The following is a 23,864-nucleotide window of genomic DNA, read 5'->3' on the forward strand; positions in this document are numbered from 1 at the left end:
TTTCTTGTCTTTTTAGGAACTACAAACAGGCAGGATTACCCCCACAGAACCATATGGGGCAGATTTGATAGCCTGTTGTGTGAAGAGGTCTTGTTCTCTCTCAGAAAAACACTGGTATGAGGAGGAGTACAAAGTGGGATAATGAAATATCCTGACAATATTCTGTGAACCCAAAAAATTGAATATGAAGTGGCTGTACTGATGAATGAAGGCTGTCAGATGAGTTCCCACCAGGTAGTCACTGGAAACGTTGTGTTGTCATGAAAAATAATGAACAGTGGCACCACAGGCAAGGACTAGGAAAGGGTGGATAATGGGTTGGAATTGATGTCGTTCTTGGCTTTGACTAATACCCTTGACTCCAAATACACTGGAATAATGTCAAACACATAACGTCTCAAAATCATGGTCATATGAAGGTCCTATAAATAAGGAGCTTAGAGACAGGTGTGTGACAATATGGTGTTATGATCCAGTGTGTCTCAACAACAAATAAACCAAGTTTATAGGGCAAGAGCTGAAGACAACAAGCAGTTTAATGTGGAAGTGAGGAGGGAGAGGATGCCCCCATAAAGTACCTGAGACATGAGATGGATCAAAGAAAGGTACATCAACAGAGTTATCATGAGAAGATGAAGACAGAATGTTGGGCATTTGTTAGATGAATGGAAAATTCAAGAGCTGCCCCCCAAACATGCAGAACTGAATCCAGCAATTATTGGTCCAGATAAGGACAACCTGCGCTTTGGTAAGAGAGAACAGACTTGTCATAAGCCCATGGTGGATGAGGCATATTAATGCTGTCACCCAAATGGGAGGAGAAGCACTCAGTGTGAACCTGAATATCAGGCAGAATCATTTAAAAGAAAAAACTTGGTTCATAAGAAATAAAAGCAACAGACAAAACATTATATACCTGAGATATAAAATCTGAAAACAACTGATGAGAACTAAACAGAATTTTAAGTATGGTGGGGCAAAACTATCCACAATCATTGTCAGTGTGGGCAGGATTGAAATATTCAGAAGAAGGAAAGGCAATGGGAAGAGACAAAGGTTTTCTGTATAATGCTCAACCTCCCTTTAAATAAATGCCAATAAATCCCTTCATGCATCACCTGGACCTGTGACCTAAAGTATGGCATCAGACAAATAAGGTAGTCTCAAAGTGGTAATGTTAACTTCAAAATTTATGGTTGACATTGATTTGGCAATAAAATACAGGTAAATAAATTCTTTTAAAATGAAAGTCAAAATTTCTTGATAAAAATGAGATAAAGAAATAAAATGCAAGTTAAACTTATATAAACCTCTCCATAGCAGAAATGGAACAAAGAAAGACATCTGAACTTAACACTGTCAAACTACAAATGATGGTTCAGTTGTGGTGCATAGAAGAAATCACCTGCATCATGTGATAGAGGTACCTCCTACTGGTGGTGAGATGATGTATGTTGATTTATATGAGAGATATTTTGGAGATTTTTCATTTCAATAGGGAGATGATGAAAAGCTTGTAGCATGTATCATAAAAACATTTATATAGAGAGGACAGCACAAAAACTCACAGATACCAGATACAGTCATTACGTACCACATATTGAGGTAGAGATATTCTTACAGTCATTAAATACCAAATATTGAAGTAGATATACTCACACAGGCATTACGTACCTAATACTCAGTTAGAGATACTCTTACAGCTATTAAGTTCCAAATGTTGAGGTAGAGATATTCATAGTCATTAGGTACTTAATATTCAGGTAGAGATACTCTTACAGTCATTAGGTACTTAATATTCAGGTAGAGATACTCTTACAGTCATTAAGTACTTAATATTAAGGTAGAGATACTTTTACAGTCATTAAGTACCTAATATTGAGATAAAGATACTCTTACAGCCATAAAGTACCAAATGTTAAGGTGGAGATACTTTTACAGTCATTAGGTACCTAATATTGAGATAAAGATACTCTTACAGCCATAAAGTACCAAGTGTTAAGGTAGAGACACTCTTACAGTCATTAAGTACCTAATATTCAGGTAGAAATACTCTTACAGTCATTAAGTACCTAATATCAAGATAGAAATACTCTTACAGCCAATTAGTACCAAATGTGAAGGTAGAGATACTTTTACAGTCAATAAGTACCTAATATTGAGGTAGAGATACTCTCACAGTCATTAAGTACCAAATGTTAAAGTAGGGATACTCTTACAGTGATCAACAAATTCTATCTAACTGAAAACATGTTTAACTTACCAAATTTTTGGCCTACTGAAAAGGTGGCTAAATGTTCCAATAGATAAAGAGGTCCATCAGCCATGTTGTGATCTGAAAAAAAATTTAAAAAGCCAACTATCTAAACTTAATAATCATTATATATTGTAACCTGGACTTTTAATCTTTAAATATATCTGCACTATTTTGTATTTGTAACTAAAATTGATACTGTTATTGCATATGGTTACTAGGCTTTGAATTCCTTCTGTTACTTATATTGATGTTCAACCTGCAGTGGCACAGCTAGGGGGGACAAGGGGGTACATCTGTTCCTTGGCACAGCATTGGGTGTGGGGGGTGCCAAATTGATGTTACATAATTAGGAATTATGGCTTACATTTTGTCACGAGGGGCCTGAAAACTGACTTTGTCCCCGGGCACTGAAAACCCTAGCTACGCAACTGTCAACCTGGCTTTGTAAATGTAACAAGTGAATGCCATCACATGAAAATCTAGTTGTTGTTAAACAATGTTCTAAGTAGCAAAAGTCAATGTTACGAATATATCTAAACACAAATTACTGTAAGTAGCAGAATTCAGTGTTTACATTATACTAACAGATCTAAACACTCATTACTACAAGTAACAGATGTCAGTGCTTACGTCATACTAATAAATCTAAACACACATTACTGTAAGTAACAGATGTGAATGTTTACATCTTACTAGCAGATCTAAACACACATTACTGTAAGAAGCAGATGTCAATGTTAACATGTTATAAACACACCGAAACATGCAATGTTGTGACAATGGTTATACTTATTCAGTATGTTCCCAAGGTCAAAATAAATATCAGTTTTGCCAGCCTTGTTAACAGAACAATGTGTGTGTGGAAAACTTTAAAGGTTGTATCTTTACTGACCAGGTTATCTTCAAGGAAGGACCTTGTGTACAACTACAGCCATATTGATTATCCATCTACTAAAGTTTATCTCCAGCCATTGGTAAAATTGGATTTAAATATACAATTAGTTTTTGGTGTGTGTGTGTAAAGTTGTTATTAAGTCTTAACTCTGATCAAATTGGTGATCGATGAATATATTGTAAATTATAGTTTATCTATGGGAAATTAATTACATTAACAGAAATTAAAGAACATGTGACATTACTAAAACATTGTAGGAGGACAATGTTAATAACAGGTATTTATGAGAGTTCTAACAAAAACATGTATAAAGTCTTTTCAGGGATTTAACAGCAACTATTAACTTACTTCATTCTACTTCAATTATTTTAAGTAAATCAGAAATTAGAATATTTAATATGAATTTAAAAAATACAGAAAAACAATGAATTAAATATTTATCATTCACAACATGCCTTGTAAAAAAGTGTTTATACATTTGTGCTTTTCACTTATGTGACACTGTAAACATGAAACACATCAAAGATCTGAAATATTTGGTATCACGGTTGTTACTATGTAAACAGTGATAAGGAGTTTGAATAAAATGATTAAGAGAACTTTGATCACTCAACATAACAACATTGGTACTTCTAAAGTTTACTGTTGTGAAAGGCCATAAATAGTTTCAGTGCCACATGTCACTGAAGTACACACTCATCCAGTATGATAAACACTATTGAAATTGAGCCTTTTAAAAGTAAGTAAAGAGCTCAATAATGAACATGGGATCCTTATGCTGTTAAAAATAAAACTTTTCAAAATTGCTTTAAACGTGTATACTACTGATACAAGCAAACACAGAATTACTAGGTTTTGCTTTTTTATATAAGTTGTACAATGTAATGTATTTTTCTAATGAAAGTATAGTCTATACTGTTCAGTATGAATAAGAGTTACTTTAGTTTCACTGTAGCTGTGACAAAACTAAATCATAATAATTTATTTAAGAAATCATGAAACATGGTAGTGTTTCATTACAGGGATTGTCCGTTTGTTTTTCTTTATTATTATTTAATATTATTCTACTAGCCTATAACAAAAATGCCTGTAATTATTGTAATAAAAACTTGGTATTATTACTAAATACATCATTGTGTATTTTGTAGGGGTAGCTTTTATATCCATTTTACTATGTAGAAAATAACAGTGATTGTATAAATAATCACACCCAGTAATTTTAATGTATTTTGTGGTTTATATGTAACCTTGTAATATATGCTTGTGTATATATCTGCATGCCAACCATGGATGATATTTAATATTTATATGGCAAGCATGACACATGATGTACAGATTATTAACTTATTGTTGCAACTGTACTGATATTGCATATAATTTGTATATGTATAGGGTTTCTTCTCTTTGGGTCACAACGTTGCTGACAGGGTCAGTTTTTTTACCACTGCATAATCAACTTCGGCCATGTGACACCAATGTCTTAAACATTATATAAACATTTAGGCTGTCTCAAACAACAGAAATCTTTAAGTCATAGTTTGAAAGATATCACCTATCATAGTTTTGAGCAACAAATTGGCAATTATGGTGACAACAAGTAGTAAGTGTCAAATTATAACCAACACTGTGATTGTGAATTTTGTAGATACTGCTGAGTAGCCATCCTTGAAGTTGACTGTAACAAGTGAGAAGAATTATGATGGCAATTCTAGGTGAAAGTGAGACAGAAATTTATATTTTATTTAAAAAAAATATGTATTTTCAGGTAAAGTATGAAGCAATGAAGCCCACCAGAGTTTGGGGTCGTCACATGGAATATGGTCAAAGAAGTATCATGACTCAAACTTCATTATAAATGAAGAGGGGAAGGTATATTAATATAATCAATTCATAATTGTTTATTAACATGTTTTCAACCTTGTAGAGTGTGCAGAATGTCATGGCAAGAGGACATCTGAATAGCTGCAGCCAAACTATGACCAGCTTTACTATTGCCAGTAGAGAGAAAGAGAAAGCTGTAACAACTATAAGAAATATTAAAAGTATATATTTGTATAAATGAGCTATTATATTATGACACAGTCGTATTTGCATTGAATACATATATGCATGCATCAATACAATGTGAAAAATTCATATGGCTATCTATATATATAAAAATATTATAAAGGCTGCATGTATAAGTATATATTTATATACATAAAGATTTAAATACCAGCCAACTTCTAAAGCATGTATCTGCATGTATAAAACTCGTATGATTACAAAATCTAGTTCATGCACCATTCCAGTATTTACACAGGCTCTCTACATAGCTACAAGGTATAAATATCATAGCTACATATATTGTCGAAGCATATCCACAATATGTAGTATGTTACTTACCACATATCACAGTGATAATACATGTAGTACCACCATCAATGATAACACTGTGGTACTGGCATCAGGAGCAATAGCCAAGACAGCATCATACAACAACTGCATATTTCAATAAACTAAACTATTCCAAGTGGGTTAATTTTGATATTATACATATTTATGTCCATGATGGACAAAAATACTAAAAAAACAAGATTATTAAAAACTGTTATTTTAGAAAGAAGGAATATGGATTGATAAAACAACAAAAACAAAATAGGTATCTTAAAGTTAAAATACAATCACCTAAAATTAAACAAACAAACTTAAAGTTTGAGATATAGTGTTGACAATATTTCCTCAGACAATAATCCCTATTGTGACTCTTCTAAATATTACAGCTGTCAGACACAGATTTTTCTAAAATGGACTTGTAACTTCAGGAAGTAATGTGAACACTACATCTCTAACTTTAATTTGTTTGCATACTTTTTAGCAATTGTACCTTCACTTTAAACTACCTATTTTGTTTCTGTGGGTTTTTTTTTGAAGATCCCTATTCCCTCTTCTCAAATTTACAATTTTTTAATAATCCTGTAATATATAAACCAAGTATGTAAAACCAGTTGCACCTAATGTAGACAAACCACATTTTCCACACAGGGTGTTAGGTTGGTTTTAAATTCTTAGATAATTAAATAACACTATGTAACACAAATTTTGTTCCTGGATACTATGTGTTGTTTCTTAATTGCTTATGTTCTAAAAGTACAGAAAATGGCCATTATTTCCTTCAAACTTTGCTTTTGTGGCCTGGATAATGAAATTTAGAAATTAACCTATTTTCTATGTAAAAACAGACAAATTTGCACATTTTCATTTACATAAGGTCTGAATAATAAACATATGAATCAAGATTTACATGTATTTATACTAAAGTTATACAAAAATGTTTAGAAGTGAGTGGTTTTCAAGATGTGCAACTGTAATGTAAATTGCTTTTAAGTATCAGCCCCCAAATATAGTCCCCTATAATGTTTTCATTATATGCTCCTTGGTAGCGGTATTCAAAGTCCAGTATATTTTGGTGGAGGAAGCACTCGCCTTACTTCTCTGAGTATGCTCCCATGTTCTCTTTGAATCTATCAAGATGAGCGTCAAGGATATGGACTTTCAGGGACATCCTTCAGCCCATTTTGCCATAGTTCTTCACAAGAATCTCAACCAATTTAACATAATGTTCAGTCTTGTGATTGCCCAAGAAGCCCCGAACTACTGCGACAAAGCTGCCCCCAGCTTCTTTTTCCTTCCTACTGAGCTTTTGGGGAATTCTCTGCACACCAGGATCTTTTTTATTTGTGTTCCAACAAAGACACCAGCTTTGACCTTTGCCTCAGACAGCTTAGGGACAAAGTCTCGAAGGTACTTGAAGGTTGCAGACTCCTTATCAAGGGGTGTGACAAATTGTTTCATAAGACCCAATTTTATGAGCAATGGTGGGAATAACACCTTCTGGAGGTCCACTAGTGGCTCACACTTGACATTGTGCCTCCCTACAGATAACTTGGTCTGTTGTGGCCAGTGCTTCCTGTTGTAGTGTGCTGCAGTGTCCCTGCTGTCTCAAAGACAAAGATAATAGGGAAATTTAGTAAAGCTTTCTTGGATAGGTCTATGTGTTCACTTAGGCAGCTAGAACTAAACTGAAGTGGTGAGTGGTGAGCCCCTGTAAGTTCTAAAAAATTCTAAAAGGCTCTTGAAAATTCTCATAAGTTCTACAACATTCCAGAAAGTTCTTCAAAATTCTTGTAAGTTCTTCAAAATTCTCTATCAGCTAGTCAGTACTGAATTTACCTGGAATGTTCTGGAAAATGGGTAAATTTGAAAATTTCATTACCCAGGTCTTTTCCATGTACTTTAGGCATAAGCAACTGAGAAATTACACTTTCTGCCCAGAAACAAAAAGAAGTAAAAATTTTGTTATATAGTGTAATTTATAACCATTTTTAATAATAACTAGCATCTTTATAAAAAAAATATTGATAATACAAGTATGTCTTGAGAGATTTGCATATACGTTACATGATAAACAGGAAATAAAACCCACAAACCCTCTAGAAATGAACACTTGAGAAACAACAAGAAAGGAAGAGTGTCACCAACCTTGAACAAAATTAATCACCAGTTGACAAGCACCAAGAAAGGAAGAGTGTCACCAACCCTGAACAAAGTAATGACCAGTGGACAAGCACCAAGAAAGGAAGAGTGTCGCCAGCCCTTAATAAAGTAATGACTAGTTGACAAGCACCAAGAAAGGAAAAGTGTCACCAGCCCTAAACAAAGTAATAACCAGTGGACAGCACCAAGAAAGGAAGAGTGTCGCCAGCCCTTAATAAAGTAATGACCAGTTGACAAGCACCAAGAAAGGAAAAGTGTCACCAACCCTGAACAAAGTAATGACCAGTAGACAAGCATCAAGAAAGGAAAAGTGTCACCAACTCTAAACAAAGTAATAACCAGTGGACAGCACCAAGAAAGGAAGAGTGTCGCCAGCCCTTAATAAAGTAATGACCAGTGGACAAGCACCAAGAAAGGAAGAGTGTCGCCAGCCCTTAATAAAGTAATGACCAGTGGACAAGCACCAATAAAGGAAGAGTGTCGCCAGCCCTTAATAAAGTAATGACTAGTTGACAAGCATCAAGAAAGAAACAGTGTCACCAACCCTAAACAAAGTAATAACCAGTGGACAGCACCAAGAAAGGAAGAGTGTCGCCAGCCCTTAATAAAGTAATGACCAGTTGACAAGCACCAAGAAAGGAAAAGTGTCACCAGCCCTAAACAAAGTAATAACCAGTGGACAGCACCAAGAAAGGAAGAGTGTCGCCAGCCCTTAATAAAGTAATGACCAGTTGACAAGCACCAAGAAAGGAAAAGTGTCACCAACCCTGAACAAAGTAATGACCAGTAGACAAGCATCAAGAAAGGAAAAGTGTCACCAACCCTAAACAAAGTAATAACCAGTGGACAGCACCAAGAAAGGAAGAGTGTCGCCAGCCCTTAATAAAGTAATGACTAGTTGACAAGCATCAAGAAAGGAAAAGTGTCACCAACCCTAAACAAAGTAATAACCAGTGGACAGCACCAAGAAAGGAAGAGTGTCGCCAGCCCTTAATAAAGTAATGACCAGTTGACAAGCATCAAGAAAGAAAGAGTGTCACCAGTTATAAATACAAAGCTAGTGTACTTTAGTAGCTGTTAAAGTGTGCTATTACTGATTACTCTATTATTATTATTAATAAAACTATTCTTAACATAACAGCTTCAACCCATGGTGTCTGCTTGATAATGTTTTTATTCTATTTTAAACTAATTTTTAATTAATCTTAGTTCTACGAATGATATATTAAGTATCTTAGGGATTACAAGGACCTACTATAGGTATTAAAAGCTCCCAGGTCACTAACTGGTTAAAGTAAATGGAAAATATGCATATATCTTAAACAAAATGAAACATTTCATTATTAGCATCTCAAGCAATGTAAATATTAATAATTTTTGCATAAGATAGACAATGAAAATCCATAAAGAGCGTTCTATTTTTCTGAATACTGGTTCTGTGTAAAGAATATTCTGAAATTTCATTTCTTCTGGAAATCATATGTTTATCCATTCAAACAGTTACTAGTTAAAGCCTTGTTGGAAAATGCTAACCTTTAAGACTTTATAGTTGATTATGTAATTTTCTTAGATGAATATTCTAACTTCTTAATTGGGTATAACATACAATTTTTGAACATGTATATTGGATATAAACGTCTCTAAAGAAAAGCTTCTTACCCGAACCATAACCATTAGCATACGAAGATCTCATGTCTCTTCTGTCTGGGTCCTGATGGTGTGGAGACATCTCTTGTCCGTTGCAAGGCCGTTCAAACTCCCTGCAGAAACAATTTTAATAACTGTTGTCAAGATAACACTTCTAAAGTATCAATATCTTATACCATTCATTTATTTGCAAAATAACACTCTTAAAATATCTCATTCTTTTACATATTTCCTTTATGTACCAAAATGTCACTTCTACCCATATGTATTAAAATGGTATTGAAAACCACTGCAGTGTTTGTAACCAGTTTGCTAACACATCAAGTACTTAAATTAAGTCATCATAAACATTTAGGTTAGAAACTTTTAGTGCTAAGTGGTTAAGTTTTTTAGTTCTAGATCATCATGAATGGCATTCTGACTTTCTTATCTAATTATATACTGCTACCATTTTTCCTTACGTGAACTTATTTTTCCTATAGATATACATATCTTTTGTATATTGTAGTTATTCCTCACACATCCATTTTTTTGAGATTTTAGGAATGCCATTAGCCTTCAGTTATCAAGTGTTTTGATCTGAACTGTGTGACTACATGGTGTTACCATCACGTGACAAAACCCTCTATCAATAGGAGGACAGCAGATTCTCCACGTAGATCCCTATAACTATTTGCACTGAAAATTAACTTCAGTATTAGATGAGGTAAGAATAGTAGGTTGGAAGGGGTGTAAAGAGGTATCTATCGATTGGAAATACATTTTCAGGCCAGGAAGACATTAACTTCTATACCAATACAATTACTTTTTTCACACAGTAACTAGAATTCCTCACTGAGGTGATGGAGAGGCTGGAGCGAAAGAGAAAATCTGAATATGTTATCATCAAAAGTGAGAAGCCCATGAACCAGAAAACCCAACATCTGGGACTCGCTGGAGGAGCAACTTTCATGAGAAATTGCATCCTATTAAGACAGAGTATATTCTTCACACAAATGGAAGTGTGAAAAGGAGGAAAAAATGTGGCAGTGTATTGCAAAGATGGGCAGAAAAGCATATGACCAACCAAGTACACAATATGTCAAATGAATATGAGATGTAGTGTGGCAAAAGAATAGTTACACTGTAGAGTTTGGTTGTGTGTTATATTGTATAAATTACTCATCATAAATGTAGGAATGAGGCAATAAAGTTGCTTCTTGCCTTTCAAGGAGAAAACTTTGTCCCATCTGGCTGGTCAAAGTTACCAGGAAATTGGCATATAATACAATAGGGGATGATCTTCATTATGCCATACGTTTGTTTGTCTTCATAACAACAGACAAGAAAATTAAATAATGATTATCTTAATAATATGGGGTTTTAGATAAAAGTATAAGATGTCCATGGAAGGTACTAATTAGCATGTGCAAGTCACCAGCATACAAACTTAACAGTATACACATCATCAATGTACAGCTACTTGACAGGAAAGTTCAAGGGCTATTTTATAAACAATTTTACTTGCTGTCTCTTTGAAGTATTTTTTTATTGGATACTTTTACTTCCCTTATTAATAAATATTTAATACATGTATGTATGTATGATGTTCAGCATTTAATGAAATTGTTAGGTGTAATGTAGGTTTTAAGTTGGTTTATTAGATTCAAATCATCATTTGTTATAACTGTCATCTACTTAAATGTTAGGCTGATCAGCTACAATAACAGAAAAAACACAACAAAAGAGAAATATTATTAAACTTGTATTTTGTAGGAGCAGCAACAGTTCAATCTTTTCATCTAAATTACAATGCTTAGCCTAACACATTTACATTATTTTTTTTAAAAGTTAACTGAAATATTCAAAACATTGGTTGTTTTAACAAATATATCAATGACAATTTTTATTAGTGTTCTACTTGGCTAATGAAATAAGTTTTATTTCCCCACCAAACACTTTGTTGAAAGCAAGAAGACATACTTTCAGTGTACCAACTAATTACAATAAGAAATTTATTTTATTATTTTACACTTGTGACTGTTTTTCATCTAGTTCTGGTTATAGTTTACCCTTTAGCTTGTTATATTGGATTCTAGTTGTGATCTGAACTTAAGTTTTATAGTTGCAACCTGTCAGTGAGTTCCATTTCTAGTCATCTCTTAGGTTTTATAGTTTCAACCTGTGTCATTGAGTTCTAGTTCTAGCTATCTCTTTGGTTTTATAATTGTAACCTGTCATTATGTTTGGGTTCTAGTTATCTTTTAGGTTTTATAGTTGAAACATGTGTTATTGAGTTCTGACTGTAACTATAAACAGAGAATATGATTATCAGGCATGTTATGCTAAATGTTTACTACCTGCAGTCTAGTTAGGCCTACTTGGGCTTAATATTGCTATTAGTGACAGAAGTAATATTTAAATCTGCAGATAATACTGATACTTAACAGATATATGCTGTATATTTTAGTTATTGTTATTTATCATATACATTTATTACTCATCTTGTATATTTAAATGACACAGTGTCACACTAAGAACTGACCTATCAGTTCAAGTTCTTTTAATATCATTCTTAAAAAAAATTTAGGAATTCCTGATAGTCGTGAACAGATACTTTTTAAAGTATTAAATACTACATAGTAGAAATGGCTTCAAGTTTTCAAGTCTATATACTTAAACAATTAACAACTTATTCAAGAATCTCCTCTCTATAATACTTAATGGTTATCTATGCACTGAACTCTAACCCCCCACTCAAAATGTAAGGGACCATTTCAATATACCATAGTGCCCTAAGTGAGTAAGCACTATCTTTCTAAGCCTTCCCCTGTTATTTTAACATTTGGTAACATTCATTCAACTGTAAAGAAGTGGGTATGATTCAGCAGTATTATAGGAAACCAAAACATGGTACATACCTTGTCCTACTTACAGAAGAAACATCTGAAAACTGGGATTTGGACTTCTTTCTCCAAAAACTCATTTATAAGATACTCAGGTTGGATTTTCCTGAGAGGTTATTTCTACTAACACAGAAGAAATACTGTTACTTTTTCTCTAATTTTATTTTAGGAGTTTTGATTCTATTGAGACACCACTACACAATACCTGCATTACCTGTTCTTATCAAAAACATTGTACTTAGAAATCAAGCAGTTCCAAAGTACACTCCCACATTGAGGATAACTGACACTCTTATCTGGAAGATACTGAAAAATGTATGAGTTTGCGAGCATAGATAAAACATGACTGTAACGTTTAAAACACCTTTAATTACTTTAGGATCATTATATTATGAACTTAACTAATTTTGAAAAACTTCTTTTCTGAATTAAAGAAACATCTTCTTCTGAAAGATTACAGTAATTGTTTCTAACCTTTATTGATATATACTAGTTTATAAAATCAGTAGATGTAACAGAAGAATAGATTACTTTTACCAAAATTAAATAAATACTATGTAAACAAAGTGAATTCCAGTTATTACACAAGATGTTAGTCACTTATCATAATTATTTGACTTAAAACACTACACATCTAGAAATATTTACATCACTCTCTCTCACTACACTGAATAGAAGTTGATTCATCACCTACAGGTTCACATGTTGTAAAAGTTGAATAGTTATCTTTAGGCTGAACCTACTTAACAAGATAACATTTAAACAAAGGTAAGAGTAATTTGCAAAACTATAAACTATATGAATGCTGATATATGTGTGGTCTACAAAGATATTTATTCTGTAGTTTAAGTAAATTTAAGGCACTCTTTTGGAACACAACACACAGCTTATTAAATTATTTTTATTTGGAACACAACACACAGCTTATTAAATTATTTTTATTTGGAACACAACACACAGCTTATTAAATTATTTTTATTTGGAACACAACACACAGCTTATTAAATTATTTTTATTTGGAACACAACACACAGCTTATTAAATTATTTTTATTTGCTGATTTTTATTTGGAACACAAAAACATGAATAGATATAACTCAAGAAATTATGTTTCAGTGTATTTTTAAAACAGTTGTGATGACAGTATCTCTGTAGACTGCACACTATAGTAGCACCAACTTTGTGTTTATAAAGTTGTGTGAACAAGTTACATAAAATAAATATGTACTTCCTCATACATGTTTCAGCTGAAATATATTAATTGTTTTTAGAAACAGTCAACAGAACAGCTCAGAATCATTAAATAGCACAGAAATGTAAGGGTTAATAACAAATTATATATTTATTCTAACAGGAAACTTAAGACTTAAATTATGTTTCTATTTCTGATTCTATAGTTAGTATTTAAATATGATCATTGTGAAATGTTCTATTTAACTCTCTTGCTATTAAAACTGCATACTGTTTTATTGATTCTCTAATTTATGTTGATTTCTTTGGAATTTAACAGTAGTTCTGGGTTGTTTGAGTTGTGCAAAGAACATACAGAAGATAGCATGGAAGTGATTACAAAATTTCAAAAAGAAATGTAATATTTACTTAAAGTCTGGCTTTTACAGTAGTTCTCTTTTGAGAAATTAAGTTTTCATTTGTTGGTATATAGCCACAACATATTACAAATGTATTAAATTACAACACATATCTTCTGATAGATTAACAATATATGTTTTACTCAAAAGTCACTTATGTTATAGTGTTATGTTAATTACTGTAAACCTGTGACAGTAACATCTGTAGTATAATGTTAATTATTGTAAAGCTGTGACACCAAAGTGGTTGTTCATGATTAGCTTGTGTTATACTTACGTTAATTGTTGTGTGTTACATTACGATATTAGTTTTGATTGGCTTGTGACACAGTATTATGTTAATCATTGTAAATATGTGACACTACAGTGGTTATTGTTGATTGGCTTGTGTTATAATTATGTTAATTATTCTAAACATGTGACATTACTGTGGTTACTGTTGATTGGTCTGTGTTGTAATTATGCTAGTTATTATAAACATGTGACATCACTGTGGTCACTGTTGAATGACTTCTGATGTAGGGTTATGTTCATCATTGTAAACACGTGACATTACTGTGGTTACTGTTGATTGGCTTTTGATGTATGCTTATGTTAATTATTGTAAACATGTGACATTACAGTAATTACTGTTGATTGGCTTCTGATGTATGCTTATGTTAATTATTATAAACATGTGACATCACTGTGGTTACTGTTGATTGGTTTCTGATGTAAAGTTATGTTAATTATAGTAAACATGTGACACTGATGCATGCTGAACTGTAGTAAATAAATACATAACTGTTGAGTCATGTGAAACAGAAGGTGGTTAGTAGGTTTTTTTACTATCACACAGGTTTTTAAACATACCAGAACATAATTGGATTTGCCACTTCAACATCAATTGTCCAGTGTTTATGAATCATTTTCTGTCATTTGATTTGAATACAGAATATTCATGATTATGTGTCATTTGTTGTTATGGAGCAAATCAAGACTATTATCCATCACCTGGTTATATATACATGTGAAATAAGATTGTCACACTCTATAACATATTCTCTAGTACTTTGTTTAGGTGTGTTCTCTGAGTTATTCAATATCAATATCTGTAACTTGTTAATCTGAATTATTAGTGATAAACAACTGACCGATTTAGAAACTTGAAACAATGTTTCTTTGTTTTATACACACAAAAAACTGATTAAGAAACAACTGATATAAATTGAGTGTTTTATTTATAATTAATAATGGGGAACCTCCTGCTAGTACAGCAGTATGTCTCTGGATTTATAACTCTAAAATCAGGGGTTAGATTCCCCTTGGTGGACTCGGCAGATAGCCCAATGTGGCTTTGCTATAAGAAAACACACACACACCAATAATGGGGAAATTATCAAATAATATCAGTTTTCTTGAATAAAATTTTAAAATAACTTTTTAAACAGACATTTTCATGTAGCAAAACTCTACCACATTTAATGTAGCCTAACAAACTCTAAGTTCAGTTTGTTTTTTATATAGTTCAGACTTGATTGATCATTTGGATAGATATTTTTGAAGAATGTATCTAATTAAATAGATTACGACATTCTGAGTCTTAAAAACTACAAATGACAAAGTTTTGTTTTGAAAGCTTTCAGAAATCCTGTGATTTTTATTTATTTTCTGTTTGAAATTATAGTTGTTCCCAATATCAGAAGATCCAGTCACATCAGGAATTGGTGAGTACTGTTGAACTATAAAAGGACAGGGTAAAAGAGCACTTACTGTATTATTATTAGTGGGTAACTATAATACGTTAAAATTAAAATGCCTTTTACTAGTTTTAACAAAAGAGGTAGAATGACATTAAATTAAATTTTAATATTTGTTCCTTGCAAACAGATTTTTAAAGTATGTTATTTATAGAAATCTAATGGGCCCGGCATGGCCAAGCGCGTAAGGCGTGCGACTCGTAATCCGAGGGTCGCGGGTTTGCGCCTCCGTCGCGCTAAACATGCTCACCCTCTCAGCCGTGGGGGTGTATAATGTGACGGTCAATCCCACTATTCGTTGGTAAAAGAGTAGCCCTAGAGTTGGCGGTGGGTGGTGATGACTAGCTGCCTTCCCTCTAGTCTTACACTGCTAAATTAGGGACGGCTAGCACAGATAGCCCTCGAGTAGCTTTGTGCGAAATTCCAAAACAAACAAAGAAATCTAATTTCCATTTCTTGAAAACCACTAAAAGAATTAAGCAATGAAAAAATACAATTTTTTCAAAAACTAATACATCCTAATTTAACTTGAAAATCATGAAAACAAATTCTACGTTTTAGTGAGTTTCTTTAAAAAATATTAACTGTTTGAAAACCCTAGATGTTTTATTGAACAAAAATGTAATAACTTTTAGGAGAAAGTAACAAACAGTGAAGTTTAGATTACAATGCACAGCAAAGATAGATTCCATACAAATGTAAATATTCCAAATGTACTGTTATAATCAATTGTTCTATCAAGAAACATCTTATTACAACTTCAAATTGTTCTGCTTAAGTTCAGTCTTAACTTTAACTCCTCAGATTTAATGTAATAAAGTTGATTACACACTCATTAAACTGAGCTCTTAGTAAAAGCTCCAACAGTTTATTTTCTGGTGTTTGGATTGAATAGCAGACTTCTTCAATTATTTGAAGAAAGTAATTATTTAATTGGTTATTATACAATGCCTCTTGCCTCAATGAGAACATTAAAATCCTAGTTTCTTGAACTGGCATATACTTTAAACGGCAAAAAATTTGACTCATAAATACTCTTGAAAAGTGAATGCTTAACACATTAATATGAAAATAATTTTAAGAATTTCTTGTTTGAAACTGTATGTTTGCATGAAATTAAAAGTATTGATATGTTTCAAGGAAAGATATTCATTAACACAGTTTTAATTTCATGGTAAAATGGAAACAGAATGTCAGCTATGATCAATTAATACTAACTTCAAAATGGATACTGATAATGTCTGTTTAATTTAATAGATGCATAAATTAATATAAAATACAATATATAAAATAATTAATTGATTTGTATCCACAAATATTAATCCACATCTTAAATGTATCATGCTAGTAACTAAGAATCTTATCCCTTGAATCATACACATGAATTTCGCTGGATTTTTAACCTTTTTCTTCTTTCTTCAATGCACCAAATGGTTTGTGATTCCATGACTTTGTTGGCTTTAAGGTGATTACAGTGAAATACCAAAAAATTTGATTATCAATATTGTAATTAACTTCAATAATTATTACTTGGGTTATCCAGATATTTTCAGTAATTTCATCATTTTTTTTTCTCATTTCTTCATACTTAGTGCTGTAATAGACAAAAACAAAATTACTCGCTATAATGTGCTTTTAATAGTATTACAACGATAAATTCTATCTTGAATAAGAATGGGCTCAGATACGAAAGTTTAAAATTAACATACAGAGAAATCACACAGTAACATTTTACAGTGATTTGAAGTTCAGTGCAAAGTCTAGTTAAGTGTTGTTTTTTTTCAGTGGCGGCGCCAGGATATTTTCGTTGGGGGGCTGAGGTAAACGGTGGAGGGGCTTCCCAAAATGCCATCAATATGAAGTATAGATGGTAAATTATAATAATTAAATACCAAGGTACATTTCAGAAAGGTGTGCTATTTTGAACTGCGTTTTCAATGTAGTTTTCATTGGAAACTCATACTCTGATTAATAATTCATTATTACAAATAGGACATGTTGTAAAACTGTGGGTAGCTAATGGAAGTGAGCGGGGAGTGGTGTGCGGCTGGCATCTGGATCTCGATCGGGCTGAGCCGATCGTTAGCCGTACGTAGAGCGTACACCTCATACGCTTAAGGCGTTCGAGGCGGGAATCGCGAGCTCGAACAAAGCAAACCTGCGGCCTGGATATTGAATGGTCATAGTAGCACCAAAACAAAATGTCTAAATTGCAGTTGACCTTCACAGAAAGGCTGGTTTCTTCATAAGTTCACATTATTCATACAGGCCAAACTGTGATTGTGATATTGTTTTTATTATCATAAGTGTGACAAGCACCTGCTACAATAATGTAACTACTACATTACATTAAATTAGGCACTTCTAAATCGCCCAATGACAATGTCAAAATTCATTCTAGAATTGTTTAGAAATATTATTTAGTTAGTTAACATGTAAGGTTGTTATCTAGTCATAAGTATAACATTAATTGGATTGCAAGTCACAATCTTAAGTGTATTTCACAATCATCAGTACAATTTTGGATGGCTAATACACAATGAAAAATGATCTCACAGAGCACACAACACCAGCTAAATGCTTCATAGTTTTGACCTATACACAATACACATGCATGCTCTGTTTTACTTTTCAATAAAAGATAAATGAAATTAATGGGTAAATATCTGTGAAATCTTTGGTTTATCAAGTAAAATCCCAAATGATCTGTTGTAACTTGAAATCAACGTGGTTGTCTAAGCTTCGTCAAAGCTCAAGATAGAATAGCATTACACAGGGAGCGGCATACAGCGCATGAGTTTCAGTGCATTCAGTACTTTTCTATGGGATGCATGACACATACTTCCGTCTTAATGAAGACGTTGAGTTCTACAGATCTATGTCTCTTTGATGTTAATTGTTAAGCAACAACGGTGATTGTGTTTTCCATATTTTATGAATATATGTAGGTAACAATATTGGGGGCTGAGGGGTAGCTTGGCACATTTGAGGGGACTCAAGCCCCCTTGGCACTGCCACTGGCTTTTTTAATTTGTTTTAAGGTTTATAATGGACCATGGCAGGAAACATTTTCAAGAAGTGGATCTTTGAAGAAAGACCTATAATTGATTTACGTCCTGGAACATGTACCAATACCATTTCAAGTGTTAATGTTATTATCTTGTACATCTTAGACACAATATTTGATTTACAGAGAACCATACTTTAGTATTCACCTAATATATTTTAAGCTACAAGTTAATTAGAAATGGCTCGTCATTGATTCTTTATTCTTATTTGGTTTACCTAAAACTTAACAAGTAATTTCTTGCCATAATTTCACTACTACACTAGAGTCCTCTTTAGGCTTTAAACGTAACTAAAATTAGTGTAATGATGATTTTTGCTAGATGCTCATAGACTCCAAACCTTCCTTCAAGAAAAACTATATATTTTTAAATATATACCAGAACCTGAACGTAAAATTTTCAAGTGAAGCTCCGTTTCACAACTCTTACGAAGCGTGGGCTACGAGACTGTCTTATTTTGATTAGTTGATGATGTCACAATGTATGTTGACAAAGAAAAAAAAACAACAGAAAAGGTAGAAGAAAAGCATGTGGTAAAGTCCAGTGAAGTCGGCCTGCATAACCGATATTGACCAATCAGATTGTGATAATGTATCCTTAAATTTACAAGTGCCCTTAGTCATTATACAATAGGAACGTTTTCATAAACAAATTCTAATAAGGGGAGAGTTTTCACAAAAATTTCTTACAAGTCCGGTTTGATCAACTCAAGCCCTGAAATATATCAATGTGTATTATTGTATTCAAAAGTTTCCATTAACACAACGAGAACATAAAACTCTCAGTACTATTACAATTTTTTTAAACAAAATAAAATTACTTGAATTGTTTTTTTGAATTTCGTGCAAAGCTACATGAGGGCTATATGTATATATACTCTTCAAAAAAAGAATTGCAAAAGGCAAAATTTGAGACAAATTGTTAACAAGTTTATTCCGGGTAGTTCTGTATGACATGTGTGAAACTTTGCACATTCACTGCTGAACATCCAAAGTCTGCAAAGGCGAAGTCCGCGCTCACTAGTTGAAGTTTAACGTCACTCAACGTCAATAACGAGTATGCCTCCTGTGAGTATCAATAACTGCTTGGCATCTCCTGCCCATGGAAGCGATGAGATGACGAATCACCTCCTGTGGAATGGCTGTCCACTCAGCCTGCAAAGCTGCTGCAAGCTGAGGTAGAGTCTGTGGTTGAGGTTGTTGCCGTCGCAGATGTCGGTCCAACTCGTCCCAAAGATGTTCAATGGGGTTTAAATATGGTGATCTGGAGGGCCAGGGAAGAACGTTGATGTTGTGATGTCTCAAGAAAACAGTGGTGAGTCAGGCTGTGTAAGGACGGGCATTGTCATGTTGAAAAACGTGGTTGACGTTCACCATGATGGGGCCTAAGAATCTCGTCGACGTATCGTTGAGCCGTAAGATTTCCTCGAATGTGCAAAAGGTCTGTTTTGGCATTGTAGGCGATGGCAGCCCACATCATGACGCTGCCACCACCAAATCTGTCAACTTCCTGCACACAGTTTGCTGCAAAACGTTCACCTCGGCGACGATAAACACGGTTCCTTCCATCCTGCCTACGAAGCATAAAACGTGATTTATCGCTGAATCAAACATGCCTCCATCGTCGATGAGGCCATACCCGATGGGCCCGAGTCCACTGCAGCCGTGCTTGACGATGTTGCTGGGTGAGGATGATGCCTCTGACTGGACGTCGAGATCGGATTCCTGCATCACGTAGACGGTTGCGTACGGTCTGATCGGAAATTATACGCAGCCCTGGTATGGTGGAGGCAGTAGACGTCGCAGTGGTGGTCCTATCCCGAAGATGATGTAACCGGATGTTGCGATCTTGTGCGGGCGTGGTCACACGAGGTTTGCCAGATCGTGGACGGTCACGAGTTGATCCATGTTGTTGGTGACGATTCCATAGCCTTGTGATGGTGATTGGGTGGACATTCACAGCTCTGGCAACATCTGATCGAGATTCGCCTGCTTCCAAAAGATTAATGGCGTTGTTGCATTGTGCTTCAGTCAGTCTTGGCGTAACTGTATTGCGTGTCGGTGGCTTAACACTGAGCTATGGAAACCGAGAACCCGTCACTTTTATAGGGATTTTGCACATGTTGCACTTGCAGAACATGCAGATCTCTCAAACAAATTTGTTGGACACGAATGCGTTTTGGCAAAAAATACGATGTTTTCCTCCGTTTTTAAAGTGCACAACTTTTATTGTCATTTTGGTCTGACAATCAGTGCCTTAACACGTGTAACATCACATACTCTGAGCTTGTAACGTTATTACATATATTTCTCTTTAAAATAAAAATATATCCCTTTTGCGTTTCTTGTTTTGAAGAGTATATCTCAATCACATCAATGTTCTTTTGTCTGTCAGTAGTAAGCTTACAGACTTACAGCATTAAAATTTGAGGTTCAAATGAACAAATATTTTCAGAGGACTTTTCAAAGGAAAAGTCATAACCAAACGGCCCGGCATGGCCAGGTGGGTAGGGCGCTTGACTCATAGTCTGAGGGTCGCAGGTTTGATTCCCCGTCGCACCAAACATGCTCGCCCTTTCAGCCGTGGGAGCATCATAATGTGATGGTCAATCCCACTATTTGTTGGCGGTGGGTGGTGATGATTAGCTGCCTTCCCTCTAGTCTTACACTGCTGAATTAGGGAGGGCTAGCGCAGATAGCCCTCGAGTAGCTTTGCACAAAATTCAAAATAAACCAAACCAATGTAAGTATCAAATACCATTAAGTGAATAGGATATTTTTTCAGCTACGGACACTCTCTACCAGACCTACTCACTACTTCGACTACAGTGATTAATATCTAGAGATGTGTACTTCATGATAACTAATAAAGTTGTTGTCGAATGTTATCGTTGATGTTTAGATGTGGCTCGTTATAAAATTTCACATGTTTTATACTGAGGAGGAAAGGGTTTCCAACTGTGGGAAAAGTGATAGAATAAAGATAACCTTACAACTGACAAACTTTTATTGTATGTATAATAATGTTAGGAGGAGACAGTTTCCACATTTATTGTGTTTCCATATTTATTATATGTATATTAATCGAAAGAAGAGACAATTTTCACTTGCACACTTATTGTATATATGTTGGTCACAAGAAGATACAGTTTCGACACCGGTAACATGTATTTTGATGATAAGAGAAGATAGTTTCCACACCTATTACATGTATAACTTTCATAGGAACAGAATTATCCACGTCCATTATATGTTTTCTACTTTCTGAGATGCTGTCGTATCTTCCTCTGCTGGATAAATAACACACCAAGGACGATAATAGTGGATGTTTGCAAAACACAGGTCGTTACCCATGTTAACTTGTTCTTATCGAATGGATTCGATCTACGACAGCAGTTAAGGATTTAAACATGCATAGAGCTTTGATGAAATTATTTCTATAATTAAATATTTGTATGGTCTTATGTGACGTGATTTAAAGTAAACATTATAGAAGCTATGCGACGCTGTAATGTTATTAAATTATACAATATTGTCATGTACAGCTTCAGTTAGAGGAATTTAACTTCGGACGTTTTCCCTCAAACAACTTAATTACGAACACAAAAGTAATCTCTAAAGAAAAACAAAAAAATATGTTTTGAAAATATTCCGAAGAATATGGACGTTCTTCAGATAATGTTCAAAACTGTGAGAATACGACATTATAAAAACATCCCTCTCAAAGCGCAGACGCTGACCACGTCACCGATTATCCCAAGTGAAAGTAGAGAAAGTTTAACCGCTAGGTTCTTCTAAATGTTACTGAAGTAAACAAATGGAAGATATAAATAACGCTCACACATTTTGACGTCTAAAAGTACATGAGTGGAACAAACTCCCTGACCTTTACTACGAGGTAAGCAAAATGAGGTCGTTACTATAAAAAATTTTTGTAGGTGAAGGTCTGTAAGCTCTATAACACAGCGTATATTTAATAATGTTATCGGTTGTCACAACGAATTACAGTTATATTGTTTTATTTTTCAAGGATAAATTTAAAGAGCAGCTGTAATACCATAGAACTAGTTATTCTGCTTTATTATTATTCAAGGCTCAGCGTGAATGTTGGTATTCTAGTGACAGCTAGCGGTTACTGGTTTTACCAATAGAAAATGCTGAGTTTGGTGGACATTCTAATATATTTACTTCCATAATTGTATGAAATGACATATAAAAAATGAACATGTATTAGGCAAACTTTACTCTAAAACTAACACAGGTTGTGAAACAATAATAATCACAATGAAGTACGAAACAGAAACAAAAAAAGAATGTTGCATTTGACACCTCTAGTGTAAATGGTATTGTCATGGAGTATAATTTCGTTCAGCCAAAGTACAAAGGGTGCATCCTATAACTTGATTATGCTCGTGTATATCGCAATGACTACAGTTCTTTCATTCCGTTTTTCTAACTGACATAAACTAGATTGCTAAGTTATTGTTTCGTTTATGCCGGTTGTTTCTACACTTTGAAACAAGACAGGCTTAATAGGTAATTATTATCTCGTGAATTTTGGACTCACCAGCCTTTTTACGATACGCTTATGTATCAGGTCATTCCTTAAGTAATGCCCGATTTTAGGTTCAGAAAAAATAGAAAGGATTTCAAATGTTTTTAATGTTACTTAATCAATAATGTATGTTCCATTATTATTAATTACGTCCTGCCAACGATTCACAAGCTTCTGAATGCCAGTTCTATAAAATTCTTGGAGTTTGGAGGAAAAGAATGTAAAGAGAGTAGTTTTGATATCTTCATGTGTTCCAAGCTCTTTTACATCAAGATAGTTCTGCAAACTTCGGAATAGATGATAATCAGATGGGACAAGGTCTGGAGAATAAGGAGGATGTGGAAGTTTTTTCCCATTCTAGCTCTTTAATCTTCAATCTTCTTGCTGTATGGGGCTATGCATTATCCTGGTATAGCACAACACCTTTACGATTGATCAAAGCAGGCCTCCTTTCTTTCAGTGCAACATTCAAGCGCTCTAACTATTGACAATAGAAGTCTGATGTAATCGTTACATTGAGTGGCAGCAACTCAAAGTAGATCACACCAACAATATTCCAACAAACACTTAACAAGACTTTCCAAGGGTTGAGGTCCAGTTTGGGCTGTGCTTTAGCTAGTTTACCTGCGCTTAACCATTGTCTGCGGTGCTTAACATTCTTATAAAATATCTATTTTTCATCACCATCACTAAC

At 33.9% G+C, this 23,864-nt stretch overlaps 1 protein-coding gene across 11 annotated transcripts in view; it reads right to left on the reverse strand.

Moving 5' to 3' along the window:
- Positions 1-23,864, reverse strand: part of LOC143257174 (epidermal growth factor receptor kinase substrate 8-like protein 2) — a 64,245-nt gene that overhangs the window by 32,238 nt on the left and 8,143 nt on the right. For 2 of the 11 annotated variants that reach the window (XM_076515524.1, XM_076515522.1), the window contains exons 2-5: positions 17,079-17,142; positions 12,236-12,340; positions 9,348-9,448; positions 2,264-2,335 (exon numbers count right to left, since the gene is read on the reverse strand). In XM_076515524.1, coding sequence (XP_076371639.1) covers positions 2,264-2,335; positions 9,348-9,448; positions 12,236-12,300 — 238 coding nt within the window. In that variant the 5' untranslated portion in view covers positions 12,301-12,340; positions 17,079-17,142. Of the gene's footprint in view, positions 1-2,263; positions 2,336-9,347; positions 9,449-12,235; positions 12,552-17,078; positions 17,143-23,864 lie in introns of those variants that run through there. The other 9 variants (XM_076515523.1, XM_076515521.1, XM_076515529.1 and 6 more) reach the window with 5 other exon arrangements.

The sequence above is a fragment of the Tachypleus tridentatus genome, chromosome 7, assembly GCF_004210375.1.
Source record: "Tachypleus tridentatus isolate NWPU-2018 chromosome 7, ASM421037v1, whole genome shotgun sequence".
Taxonomy (NCBI): Eukaryota; Metazoa; Arthropoda; class Merostomata; order Xiphosura; family Limulidae; genus Tachypleus; species Tachypleus tridentatus.